This window comes from Micropterus salmoides, unplaced genomic scaffold (genome assembly GCF_014851395.1).
Source record: "Micropterus salmoides isolate LMB-PRFRI ecotype aquatic unplaced genomic scaffold, ASM1485139v1 Ms_hic_scaffold_10, whole genome shotgun sequence".
Classification (NCBI taxonomy): Eukaryota; Metazoa; Chordata; class Actinopteri; order Centrarchiformes; family Centrarchidae; genus Micropterus; species Micropterus salmoides.
In genome coordinates, this window is record NW_024040041.1 from 32,386,520 (window position 1) to 32,400,728 (window position 14,209).

At 41.5% G+C, this 14,209-nt stretch overlaps 1 protein-coding gene across 1 annotated transcript; it reads right to left on the reverse strand.

Annotated features, from left to right (window-relative positions):
- Window positions 1–1,007: 1,007 nt before the first annotated feature.
- On the reverse strand, window positions 1,008–13,056 carry mfsd11 (major facilitator superfamily domain containing 11). Its single transcript, XM_038710026.1, has 14 exons — window positions 12,815–13,056; window positions 12,024–12,188; window positions 11,880–11,935; window positions 11,084–11,191; window positions 10,916–10,995; window positions 10,734–10,830; window positions 10,596–10,654; window positions 10,311–10,470; window positions 8,524–8,567; window positions 8,374–8,439; window positions 8,170–8,295; window positions 7,895–8,069; window positions 6,430–6,565; window positions 1,008–4,350 (listed from the first exon to the last, which is right to left on the reverse strand). The coding sequence occupies exons 2-14, from the start codon at window positions 12,117–12,119 to the stop codon at window positions 4,189–4,191; spliced, it is 1,365 nt and encodes a 454-aa protein (XP_038565954.1). The 5' UTR covers window positions 12,120–12,188; window positions 12,815–13,056; the 3' UTR covers window positions 1,008–4,188.
- Between the last annotated feature and the right edge of the window lie 1,153 nt (window positions 13,057–14,209).

The following is a 14,209-nucleotide window of genomic DNA, read 5'->3' on the forward strand; positions in this document are numbered from 1 at the left end:
TTTACGGAAAGAGCAGAATTATCGGATGTGCAAAAAAATTCCCTTCTATTTTTTATGATCATACAGGCAATAAAATTATTATTTAGTTTGGTAATTTATTTTATTCATAACGCCAAATAGTCAGAAAACAAATCGTAATTCGGGTTGTTTTAAGAATGATTACAGAAAAATATATTTAAGGCAAGTCTTTTTGGACAGCAGTTCAACAACAAAGCAAATCAAAGTGTATTGTATAAAACATAAAAGCATTATAGGAAAAAAAAATGAAATACAATTATTAGACGGCTGGAATAGAACTTAAAAATAGGACAGTAGAAATTAGTGTGCAGTGTGTGAAGTTATTCATGTAAAGCCTTAAATTTGATTTAAGCAGCAGACCTGCAGTTTTCTGGAAGTTTGCTCCAGATATATGGAGCACAAAAACTGAAGGCTGATTCCACATGTTTAGTTTTAACTCAGGGGACAGAAAGCAGACCTGTCCCAGACAACCTGAGTGGCCTAAATAGTGTTATATATTTATTAGATTTAAATACTATTCAACTCTATTTTACATTATATTTGTGTATTTTTATAAAGGTTCTCTGTCTGTAAAGATTTTCTTAAAGGAAATTATCATATGAAGTCACTCCCGTTTTTTATTCATCTATTTTAACACAATCTTTTTTAATGTTAATTGCCTACTTATCAAACATTTATTGTGCTGTACAAGTTTAACTTATTTACTTACAACCGTTTATTGCAGATATGTGACTTATGTCTGTGATATATTGTGCTGTATTTCTGGAACTTACACGCCTGATGCTCATCACAAATGAAGTTCCTAACAGATAAATAAAGTTCTTTTAATTGAATTGAAGTTCTCGCACATCAAAAGTACAATTTACAGCGTTGTAAACTTTTAAAACACAATTGTGTCATACTGAGGTAAAGATATTCAGAAAATAGACCAATATCAATGTTAACCACCCACAAGAGGTGTGTAATCTAATTTAAAAATCACAGCACACTACTGTTCAAAATAATATTTATTGATAATAAAAACAAGCAAGCAAAAGTTTGTGTGCCATTCATAATTACTACATTCAAGTATAAAATCACCTTCATATCACCCATGCATTTTTCCCTTAGTATCCTTGAAATTGATTGCATCCATTGCAGTTGCATCAAGAAACAAAACTTGAGCAAACACAAACCTCTCGTGTTTCATTTAGCAATAAATTAACCAGAATAATGTCCTGCAACTCATAAATTGACACTTTAAACAAAAAGGAAACGACTACAGCATCTAAGATATAGTTCTTTGTTACCCTTTCCCACTGTCACAGTAAACAAACATGTCTGATAAGGCCTGTATTTAGCACTGTGTTGGTTTGGCATCAGATCCGTTTGAAATGATTTGAGGGGAACTTCACCAAAGTGCAACAACACAGATAAACTAAAAAGAAAAAGGACACGACTGAGAGTCTTCGGCTACACTAGCAGCCGGATGTAAAGGAACCAAAGTGTGAGAAAAGTTAAAGTTAAGGTCCGCCGTTTGTTTTACAGTGAAAACTGGACTGACTGTGGTAACTGAGTCAAGGTGTTTTGCTGTTTGAGGATATGCAAGCAGAGAGGTAAACAAGTTAAAGGGACACTCCACTGATTATAATGGACGCACATTGGACCTTATTTTGGAATAAATGATGTACGGTAGTCAACGGCCAGAGACAACAAATGTTTTGATCCAGTTTGAAGTGTCCTGAATCACACGCATGATGTTTGTTTGAAATATAATTCTGAGTCAAGAAAGCCGCAGTTTGTTGTAAAACTAAGTATAAGACTGTGAAAATACGTAATAACAAAGACCACAAACCCAAAAGTCGCGTATGTGACGTCGTAACCGTTTCCCTTAATGACTGCGCTAACGCCAAAGAGCTTCCCTGTGTAGGTTAAAGGACCAGGAGTCGTTGGATTAAACACATCGAGTGGGATACATCTGTGTGTGGAATATAGCTGGGCTACCTAGCTAGCTAACGTATTTACTAACATATTTTTCCGAAATAAGGTCCCATGGGGCCGAAGCTCTCTATATTCATTTACTTGTCATGGTTAGTTTCTTTAGGCCTGATATATAATGTCCTTTACGGCTTTCCCAGCTTGGCTCTTGAATCCTTAAAAAGGTGCCCTGTGGAGTTTAATTGTTGTTTACGTCTATGTTTACGAGCTAGCAGTCTTCTTCCTCAGTGCTTTTGTTGGCATATTGCTACATATTTATTGGCACCTGCATGCTCGCACACATACAGCAACTAATACAAACAAAATGGTCGACTCGCTCTTAAAAACACTGCTCTGCAGCACTCCTAGTGGTGAAAAGGTCCGCAGGGCACCTTTAACAGAAAGCCCATGTTACAAAGTGGCTGTGTGGCGTTTGAAAGACAGACTCATTAACCATGCAGGGAGGCTTTAACATAAGATGTTGTCAAGATGCATTATGGGAATTGTAAAAACAAATGCTTGTTTTGGACCTTTTTTGTTTTTAATTTAACTCTCGGGACTCAGCTTTAGCAAAACTAAATCACTGTTCGGCCACTTTAAGCCACTTGCAAGGTCGGCAAAGTGATTATAGTCCATTGAATGTCTGCACCAAATTTCTCGCAGTGCATCCAATAAAAATAGTTAAATGTGAACCAAAGCGGTGGAGCGACTTGACTGACACTCATCTATACAGCCGTGCTGCTAGAGTAGCTTGAAACTCTCTGTTGTCACCAATGTAAAACTAAACATTCATCTCGTTGTCCCTCTTTTACCCTTGAAACATCCAGCGCTTATTAGGAGCTGAGAAAAAGTTGTAATGAAGAGAAAAGGACTTTTTCTTCGGGGCACAAAGTGATTTCATCTGAACTAAACGCAGTCACCCACTTGTAATCATGAAAAGTTTCCTGGAAAGCAGAGTCACGGGTCGCCCTCGATCTGGATCTTATTACAACTAGACTGGTGACAGAGCACGTTAGTGTGTGAAGGAATGAGAACAGAATGAACGAATGAAAAAGAGTTCAGTTTTGTGGCAATGTTTCCCTTTTAACTGATTTGTTCCCAGTTTGGTGTAATGTTTTTTTTAAATGTAAGTCACTGTCGGATGAGCAGATCCGAGGAGGGCTGGGCTCGTAAAGGACTTGAGATCTGTTGTTGTACAAGTTAAGTTTAAGGTTGTGAGATAAAGAGCAACAGCAACATTATTCGTGCAAGAGATGGAGTGGAAGTGGGACTTTTAAAAGGACAAGGCTGGAATTATTGTATTTTAATGCCGTCACCAAATCCCATGAAAAGACCAAGCAGCCTGACTTCCTGTCTGTGGCTCTTAGTTCCAAGCCCATTGGTTCCTACTGAAGAAAAAAAAAAAAAGGGCAGCTGCTCGCTGTAGTTTCTATCAAACAAACACAAGGAAATAGTGCATTTGTTGGGGACTACTTTCAGCGGTGGATGAATCCACATGTGGAGCTCTAGTGAGTGTTTGAGGCGGCAGGTCGGTGTGTGCGTGGGACCGAGTCGGTATAAACTACTACTAAGTGTGTGTTCACGGTGGTGAAGAAACGTGTGACCCAGTGCAGCAGCGAGGCTCTCTGATGGGTTTTAATAGTTTCTAGAGAACAAAGGAGCTCTTCGGCTCAGAGGGAGAAGAGACATCAGGCTGTGAGACACACACAGGAACTGAATCGTTCACCGCTGTTTTGGTCTTTTCATGGGACTTTTCACGAGAAGAAAAATACAGAATTTCGCTAGTTTTTGTGGTAAAACCTACAATAAAGTCAGTGTTATTGTCCAGGATCTCTTCACACAGACACGATCAGTGGGACCCGCTTTTTATTTGATTAACCAACCTCTATCAACCTCAGTGAAGTCTGTTTGAAGCACGTTTTCATGATTTCTCCAGATACATTTTAAATGTATGTGCTTAAAATAATAGAAGTGGGGTCAACAATGAACCACAATGAGATATATCTTGTGTGTAACACAGTACCTCCTCATGCTGTTTGAATAAGTACAGAGAGATGTTGAGAGTGAGATTAAAGTTTGGTTCCCGCAGCCACCGCCGGGCTTCGTACAGACCCAGACGGCAGATACCCCCAGTGTCAGTGTCAGAGTTTTTTCCCAGCTGTGGAGGGTGAAACAGCTCCAGCTGCGCCCTCCTCATCCTCACCAGACGCCACGTCAGATGCTGTCGTAGTCCGATTCTCGCTTGCTGGACTCGGCCCGGCCCTCGGCCACAAAGAAGGTCACGGTGCCCAGAAAACCCACCACGACCAGGATGAGCAGCTGCCAGTGCAGCAGCAGGTAGTTACTGTAGAAGAAGGCCAGAGCGGCCATGATGGACTGCAGAGAAACAACAACACGTTACAACAGATCGGGGGGAAACTGGTCCTCGAAAAAATACATTTGTACTCCAAATATCTACACAATAAAAGGCCCATTTACACGTCGTGAGCATTTATACTTGTGCGTTTGTGTCACATGTTGAGTTTCTTCTTCTTCTTTGTTGGTGTAGGCTGCTACAAATATTAGCGACTGAAACTGAGCGGATGGTGTTGGGAGTTGGAGCTGATGCATGTCGAACAGCAGATACTTTTAGTGAAATTACTAAAATGCAGAAACAAGAGCAGGCGTCAGAGGAGACGGTATGTACGACCTTTGAACCGGTTGAGGTAGCAGAAGAAAGATGAGCCGGAAATGTGTAGGAGGAAAATTTCCGCTCATATTCTTTAATTCAAATCCAGTACAATGACAAAATAAATAAATATATATATCAGAGGTTTAGAGGAAAACGTCTTTAAGGCTTCGTTTGAAGAGTGCTGAATAGTTTGCATGTATTGTTGCATTTCATTCATAAAAACTTTTAATAGAGGTTTGCTGTTACAGAATTTACTTTTGTGAAAGGGAAATTGTGTTTATATAAAAAAGACTTATGATATAAGATTGTTTTTGTTGTAAAACGCAGACTTCATAAAAGTCAAACAGCACATCTTTGGACAGAAATCTTACAGCAGATTTATTTGGCGGTAAAGTCTTTCCAAACAGTAACAGTACGGGGACGGCTCCAAAATAAGTTTATTGTTGTTTCACGATCTAGTCCACAGAAAGAGAAGAGTTAATGTCAAAGTCACTTCTTTGTCTTCGCAAATAATGTTTTACTAAGTAGCACCGATGGTTAGAAACAGACATCTAGAAGTTTGTTTGTGATCAAGTATCTTTGTTCTGCTTGACATTAGGGCTGGACAATAAATCAATAACGATAATTATCACAATATAATTTTCCTCAATAACAAAACAACAAATGTTCAATAAATGTTTAATTTAAATCAGTGGAATCATGAACGAATTAGCGCAAAATTTTCTATTTAGATGTTTATTTTGTTGAGGAAAAGGGATTGAAAAAAAAAAAGATTTTACTTAATTTTACTCGTGCATAGTTGTTGGAAACAGATTTTATCTTAATAGTTCTGAATGTTCTGCCTCAGATTTGTGAAGTGATCCACTTAAAATTTCACTCAGGAGCAAAAATCAAACTTTAAACTAGGACGATATGGGCAAAAATGTTATCACGATAAAAAGTTTCATATCTTTCGATAATCATCACGATAAGTATCAAATCGTTAATTCTTTTGAGTTTAAAGGCTGATTTTTGCTACTGAGGGAAAGTTGAAGAAACCAGATGGTTAATTGTGGTTTAAACTCGTCTTTATAGTTAATACTTGAGGCCAAACAGTGGATCACTTCACAAATCTGAGGCAGAACATTCAAAACAATTATGATAAAATCTTTGTCAACAAATATGCACGAGTAAAAGTAAACAAAATAAGTCCTAATTAGTGTATTATTCAAGTGAATAAAATCAAACATTTATTGAATATTTATTGAACATTTGTTATATTGTTTTTGAAAAAAAATCATATTGCGATAATTAAAAGTTTATGTTTTATTGTCCAGCCGTACTTTAAACTTGAAAGAAATAATGATTTGACATTTATCCTGATAATTATCAATATCGACCGATATAAATTTTATTATCGTGATAACATTTTGAGACATGCCGCTCTGACATACTTGACATTTTAAACAAATCTTTCCCAGTAATGGATTGCTTATTAGACAGTAATGATGTCTTTTTGAAAGAGGGACCTGGTCCTTCTGTTCCGGTTTGAAGGGCTGAGTAAAAGACATTTTCCCTATTATGGTTTTATTTGACAACAGACAGGGAGAAACAAGAGGCTCAGCGTTACCCTAAAATAAGTACATCACATAACATTTGTGAATGGCGTCCGGTACAACAGCAAACTCTTTTGGGGTTTTATACAAAGAGTAATTCATTAGAAAACGTCACTGTGACCTGTAGTTTTTTTGCGCGGGCTGCGGCGTAGATCTGACCCAGACGTATAAATTGGTCTTTGGACTCACCTGTATGAACTTGAAGGCAGCGAAGGCGGGGGCACTGTTGTCGTGGAACGTGAAGCCGATGATGCTGAGGAGCTGAGTGTTGAAGCAGCTGTCGCCCAAACCGAGCAAGAAGCTGCACAGCATCGCCACCTCGACACTGAGCCACAAAAGCGCAAAGCGTAAAAACACATTACGTAACCAAGTCCTGTCAGCTGGGTCCAGACTCAGTCTGAACAAACAGATTCCAGACATCAGAAAACCTCTAAACCAGGATTAAACAGTTTCATGACGCTCATAACATCAGAGGAAGTCAAGCTCAAGAGCTACTCGTTCCTGAATCTGAAACTTACCTGAGACATCAAGCAAAGATCAAATCAATTTACAAAACAGGACTGTAGGTAATTTTACTTTTTACGGCTCACATGACAAGACCAGGACAAGACCAGGACATGACCAGTCTGACCAGGACAAGACCAGGACAAGACCAGGACAAGACCAGGACAAGACCAGGACATGACCAGTCTGACCAGGACATGACCAGGACATGACCAGGACATGACCAGGACATGACCAAGACAAGACCAGGACATGACCAGTCTGACCAGGACAAGACCAGGACAAGACCAGGACAAGACCAGGACATGACCAGTCTGACCAGGACATGACCAGGACATGACCAGGACATGACCAGGACATGACCAAGACAAGACCAGGACATGACCAGTCTGACCAGGACATGACCAGTCTGACCAGGACATGACCAAGACAAGACCAGGACATGACCAGGACAAGACCAGGACATGACCAGTCTGACCAGGACATGACCAGTCTGACCAGGACATGACCAAGACAAGACCAGGACATGACCAGGACATGACCAGTCTGACCAGGACATGACCAGTCTGACCAGGACATGACCAAGACAAGACCAGGACATGACCAAGACAAGACCAGGACATGACCAGGACATGACCAGTCTGACCAGGACATGACCAGTCTGACCAGGACATGACCAAGACAAGACCAGGACATGACCAGGACAAGACCAGGACAAGACCAGGACATGACCAAGACAAGACCAAGACAAGACCAGGACAAGACCAGGACATGACCAGGACATGACCAGGACATGACCAGGACATGACCAGGACATGACCAGGACATGACCAGTCTGACCAGGACATGACCAGTCTGACCAGGACATGACCAAGACAAGACCAGGACAAGACCAGGACAAGACCAGGACAAGACCAGGACAAGACCAGGACAAGACCAGGACAAGACCAGGACAAGACTAGCCTGGAGGAACAGACTTATTTAAACCTTCTTTATAAAACTGATTCTCTGGTCTAGTTTTAGACTTCTGTGCTCCAAACTTCAATTTGTTCAGTGATTCCAATAGTAACACAATCTTGAATTTCTCAAGGGATCCTGATCTAACTGGTAATCCTGCTTTGTGAAACCCCCCCGGCTGTGGTCTTTGTACCTGGGGGTGATGTAGGCCTGCAGGTCTGTTCCCGCCTCCGGGGCTATCGGAGCGTCGCTGGCAATGTTAAGGAAAATCAGGTAAAAGGCGACGAAGTGAGTGATGAGGCCCAGCAGCACTACCGGGTTCCTCCCAAACCGGTTGCACTTGTTCAGCATCCCAAACACGCCCCCTCCTAGCCAATGACAGAGCAGAGAGAGAGAGAGAGGAAATAAATGAGCTGCTGCCTCGTGACAGACTGCATCATATATAAGGAGAAGGAACAAAGGACTCACCCAGGATCTCGCCGATGCCGATGAAAATGCCGGAGATGCCGATTAAACCCTTCGCATCTTGGCCAAACCGGGTCATGGCGCCGATGCACGTCCCGTAAACCCCGCTGTAAAAAGTGAGCTCCAAGCCTGACAGAGCAGATGCGTGCATTTTAGTTTGACTTCCACCTGCAACAACACACCTTAACTTATTCTCCCCTCACCCACCTGTGTATCCTATGGAGACGCTCAGCAGCAGCATCTCTTTGGTGAAAAATATTTTACAGGCTTTAACTGCAAAACAAACAAAAGGTTGGGTGTTAACACGTGAGCCAGTTCTGTTTTCTCCAAGTGGAGGTTGTTTTAGTAAAAACTTACCAAAAGCGTCCAGAGCTTGCGAGCAGAGACCAGGGCGAGGTGGGCTGCAGAGAGAGGGGGCGAAAGTCATAAAGACATTAAGATACTGATATTACTGCATCATCTTAAATGTGTGTAAGTTTTAGTGGCATCTGGTGGTGAGAGTTGCTAACTGCAACCAGCGGCTCACGGTGCATTCACGTGCTCCTCCGGCGGTCCCATTTGCCAAGTTCCCGGGAAGTCGTTCTTCCGACTTCTGCGTGTGTTCATGTGCTCTTAATTCGGAATGTGGAATCAACATTTGCGCCGACATACGCATTATCAGAGCAAATAAACAACACGCAGACATCTAGTTCACTCTACATGGACTTCTTTTTTTTACTTCTAATAAACCAGACTACTACTACATATTCAACGTAGTGATGAAATGCGCTCTGTATGGCAGTTTGTCCGTTTGGGCTACTGTAGAAACATGGTGGTGCAACATGGTGACGTCCCCTTAAGAGGACCCGCGGTCTATGTAGACAGAAATGTCTCATTCTAAGGTAATAAAAACATTCACAAAAACACAACGTTCATTATGTGACGTCTTTATACGCCACTGAAAACATAGTTGTGGATCTTATATTGAAATTCTGTACAATTGTACAGAATTGTTGGACCTTTAAAAGCACTCTGTCCGTCCCTCGACCTTTTGGCAGGCTCACATTTCTCCCTGGACATTTTCCTTTCACCTTCCAGCTCGTCCCTGAACTGAATCAAAGCGGTTTCAAAGAGAAATGTGGAAAATGACAACAAAAGACAGCATCTGCAGCCAGAAGGTCACCTGCCTCCTGTCCTGTACTGCTCCACTGCTGACCGCGGCTACAATCCGTCCACGTTATATCTCAGGGTCCACTGATCGGCTTTTTCAGCCGAGGCCCCTGAACTATGGAATGAGCTACTTCCACAGGTCAAAATGGCCCCCACCGTCCTTTTAGAGGGCCGTGTGGTCTTCTGTTGTTGCCTTTGAATTGTTCCTGAACCATTCGTTTGTGTGTTTTTTATGCTTTTATCTGAGTTTTATTCCTTGCGCAGCACTTTGTAAACCTGGACTTTAAAATATGCTATATAATTAAAAATGGATCCGATTGGATTATTAGTGTGCATATTAGTAGCATATTGCCTCTTCATCAGTCATAATAAAGCACTTATTAATGCCTTACAACAACTACTAGGCCAATAACTAAGAGTTTTCCTTCAAAAACCTCCTAATTACTGCTTATTGATGTTAAATAAGGAAGTTCTTGTACATGCTTTGCTCTGTATGAGCCTCATAAGGACGTCGCGCTGCAAACATAATCTTTCCCCTTTAATGATACTTAATATTCTCATGTAACAAAACACAAGCTCTCATAAAGCTCTTCGGAGAACACTTCCTCTTAAAACACCTCTAACCCCTAACATGCACTTCCTGTGCTCTGCTTCCTCTATCACCTTACAACTCACTTGTCTTGATGGCGCCATTTTGTTAACTCTTACTTCTTCCCCTAGGTATTTACCCCATTGACGCAATTCACTCCAATAGATCTTACAAGTCGTATTGCTGGTCGTATTAGTCTCTATAATGTTACACGTAGATCTGTTACTTTACTGATGTTAGTATGATGTTCCTTAAATGGAAATAATTTAGTTGCGCATTAAAAACTCAATGTTTTCTCCAGGACTGTTTGATGAATTTTTCCAGAACCTGTTCAAGACTCATAAGTGAAATACAGTGGCTTAACTGCAGGTTTTCCAGGACTCATGGGAGCCCTGATAACACTCACCTGGCTGTGGAGCCGCTCTCGGACGACTCCGCCTGCAGCAGCGACTCCGACGCCTCAGAGGCAGCCGGTTCAGGGTCCGGCTTCCGGATCAAGAAGAAGAGGAAGCAACCCACCAGACTGATCACGGTGAGGGAGATGAACACCGTCTGACGGTCCTTGTCTGAGACACACAACATGAGTCACATGCTTAAAATGAAACTTCACATGAGAAGTCTGCATGGGAACTGAACTCTGTGACGCATACGTGTGAGGGAGAGATTTTCTTAAGCACAGCTTCCTTCCTACCTGTTATGTGAGTGTGTCCATGCCAGGCAAAGTATATGTAAATGTTTCCAAAGAATAAGCTGCAGAGAGATGAGGGATGTTAAAAACAATCCAAACAACACAGTTCTCCATTAAGTTGGCCCAAAACAGAAGCTTCACCTGAACTGCAGCAGTGCCCAAAATATGCCGCTATTTCTTCCAATTGTGTTTTCAGTGGAGTTGATGGCAAGAACGTTCCCCTGAGCAGTCCACAAGACTAAAACACAAAGAGGAAAGATTGGAAACGTGGAGGAGACGTATTCCCTGGGTAGAAATCAGTCCACTAGATAATGTCTGTTTACCTGCTGCTCCTATTCCAACCAACACAGACGCAGTGTAGAAGCTCCACGTGTACGGGTAAATGAACATAGCAATGTAGCCGCTGCACAAGACAACATTAGGAGACATTAGAAGCCTGAATTTGGGTTAAAAAGATGGGGCAGGAGGTGTGTTAGTGAGTGCTGGTTTACCTGTACAAAAGCCCACTAAAAAACATTGACAGCTGCGGTCCGATGACCGTTACTACTGACGGGGCGATCAGGTTGGATGCAGAGAAAACGCCATAGATGATGGCCATGCTGCAAGAGACAGATAGCGGGACAGTTAATGGGTGCAGTAATGGACAATGTGTACACTAGTGGTTCTCAAACTTCGGGGGCGTAGGGCCACTTCAGGGGGGTCGTGGAAGAAGGATGAATATGATTCATGTGGTGAAAGAAAAATAAACAAAAACGCTCCGATGCCAACAAGGTTATTTTGCTAACCTGAATCGTCTAAAAAATTAAATCCACTTTTGCTCGGGTTGGGGGGCATAAACTTTTGAGAACCACTGGTGTACACTATCCAGCCCGTGGACAACTTCCTACAACTGGTGCATTTTTTGGGAGGGTTTCTTTTTAAGACTTCGTTTGCTTGAGTTGCAGGATCCTGTAATATGTTTCCTGCTGAAACCCTGACGGGTGCAAACTGGAGTGAACTTTGCAAGATTAAATAGGCCTGACCATCGGCAGCCATTTGGGGCTCACTGTCTGGGTTCAGACTCTTGCCAACATGTGGACAGCATTTTCCTAAAATAGTTAACCTAAGATTTAATTATCCTCCAAGGACTTTGGAGTGCAACAGATTTGATTACAGACTGAGCCACGGGGTCCGCATCAATGAATGAATCTACAGCATTATGTGCTCAGGCTAACAATTGCATAGTCTATATATTGTGTACTGGGGCATCAGATAGAAAACAGGCTGTAAAGGATACAAACAGTTTACCTTGTGTACCCGCTACCGTGGAACTCAGTGCTGTTGAAGCTCTTGATAACTGTTTGCTGTAAAGATGAAGAAAGAGGCTGATCGGTATATTATCTGAAGTTACATGCGATCAATCTGGAATGTGCCTCAGTAAATCCAACCTACCTCTATATTACCGCATGTTTGGAAAGCAGTGAACATGAACATAAAGCCGAAGCCTAGGATAATGATGTTAACCAGCTTTTTCCCTTCTGGAGTCATTTTGCAGGATTTTGGTAAATTCCTTGAGGAAGTTAATACAAAAAAAATCTACTGGAGTGAACAGCACATCTGAGAATAGAAGAAGAGAAGTGGAAATCAGAAGTGTGTGTGATATTCAAGCATCATTAATGCACACACTGCAACATTCATTGAAAAATAGCTTATGCTTCCTCTTTTTATAACCAAACTTAATTCAATAATTTGTTGTTTTAACACAAACGCGTACAAAGTTAAAAGACTATGACAAGTCACAAATCCTTCCCGAGATTTATGCTTTCACATCATACATTATCACTTCGGCATACAATAGATCTACACAACAGCAACTTTATTTAGATAAAATTATATTTTTTGTAACTGTTTCCCACCGCACGCCGCTACCAGTCCAGGCATGTTTTGGTGGATGACAGCCTAGAAATGACGGTCTAGAGAGTTAGCCTGCCTTAAAATAAGTGCTGTTTGGTTAATGAATTGTATGCCGAATTATAAATTAGATGATTTGGATTGCCATAAGACGTAAACATGTGCAAATATGAAGTCTTCCTATAAGCAAAGAGGCATTTAACTGATGGATTAAACCGAAGAAAGAGGAAAAGATCAACACAATGACAAGAGACATGTGTGTCTTTCCTTTTGTGTAACGTCAAGCTTAAGAAAACAACTGTAGGATTGAAAAGCAAAATAAAACAACTTACCAACGATGCTGAGGCAGTTTAGCTAACCCTCTTTGTGCCGTCTCGGTGTGTTACAGTAACAGAGTTAGCTCTCTGACGGACGTCGGGTCTCTTTAGCCATTTATCTTCTCCGTGCGGTTCCTAAACTAACTTTAACATGATGGTTTCCGTCTTGTAAAACAGATTCTCCGGACTAACTTTCACAGCACCGGTAAACAGGACTTAACCGAAACTAGACAGGGTTGTCATGTGAATGAATCAGCTGACTGTGACCAGCTAGCAATAAATCATCGATCTACAAACGCTCAGCTCAGCGGAAACTCACTGACAGCGAATCTGATTAAACCCATCCAGTTTAGTTTAAATCTGTTCATGGGAACTACATTCTACTTCCGGGCTCTTTTAAAAAAAAGATTTTTTGGTAATTTACTTCATTTAAAGGCAGTAACACATTCTAAAATACGTTTGTTAGTTTGATAATAACACTATATTTATTCTAAATAGTGTATTGCATAAGTGTTTCATATTTTTTAAGCTAACACTACAAGTAAAGCTACTTCCGGTCCAAAATAAGACAATGGCTGAGGTCGAAAAGTAAGAAAAAAAATCTCCTTCACTAACCACCTTTCCTTGACATCAATGGAAAACATCATGAGGTGAAGGAAAGATGTGAAGGACTTAGGAAAAGAGGATCTCGGGGCTCAGAGAATCCGACGGCGGATGTTACTGACGTGACCTGCAGTGACGAAACTACAATGTTCTGAAGATGGACTACAAAAAAGGTTGGAAACACCCAAGTGGAAACACAAACAGTCAAAACTGACAACACACCAATCAGAAGCTTCAACAGATAGATAAAAGGGCCGGAGTCAGTTCATCCAGTTTTGGAACAATGGATCCAGAGAAACCTGAAGTAAGAGGTGTAGGACACCAGAGAGGAGGAGGAAGAGCAGTGTGGAGAGGAGGAAGAGGTGAAGGAAGAGGAACAGTAGGAGTTGACGGAGGAGATGGGATAGGAGGAATATGAGGAGGGAGGAGGAGGAGGCGTGTGGAGAACAAGAATCTCTGGTCTGTCAGACCAAAGACAGGACGCCGTGGCGGTCAGCGTTGATAATGTGGGCAGGTCGCCACAAATAGATGAATGTGTGGAAGACAAAGAAATAATACATTAGATTTAGGCTACTCTAGAGGTCATCCAGCCTTCAGTAAGGCAAGGGCGTCAGCATTTGTGACTGAAGTAATGATAGTGCTGAAGGCTGGTGATACATAACACGAACCTACACGCTGCAACATTATCCTCACTTTGATCACTTTACATGACCAGACTTTACATGACCAGTAACACAGCTCGCATGTTGCAGTTATTGTTGACAGTTCAAGACATATGCATCTTAGAGAGTTATGGCAAAGGAGAGA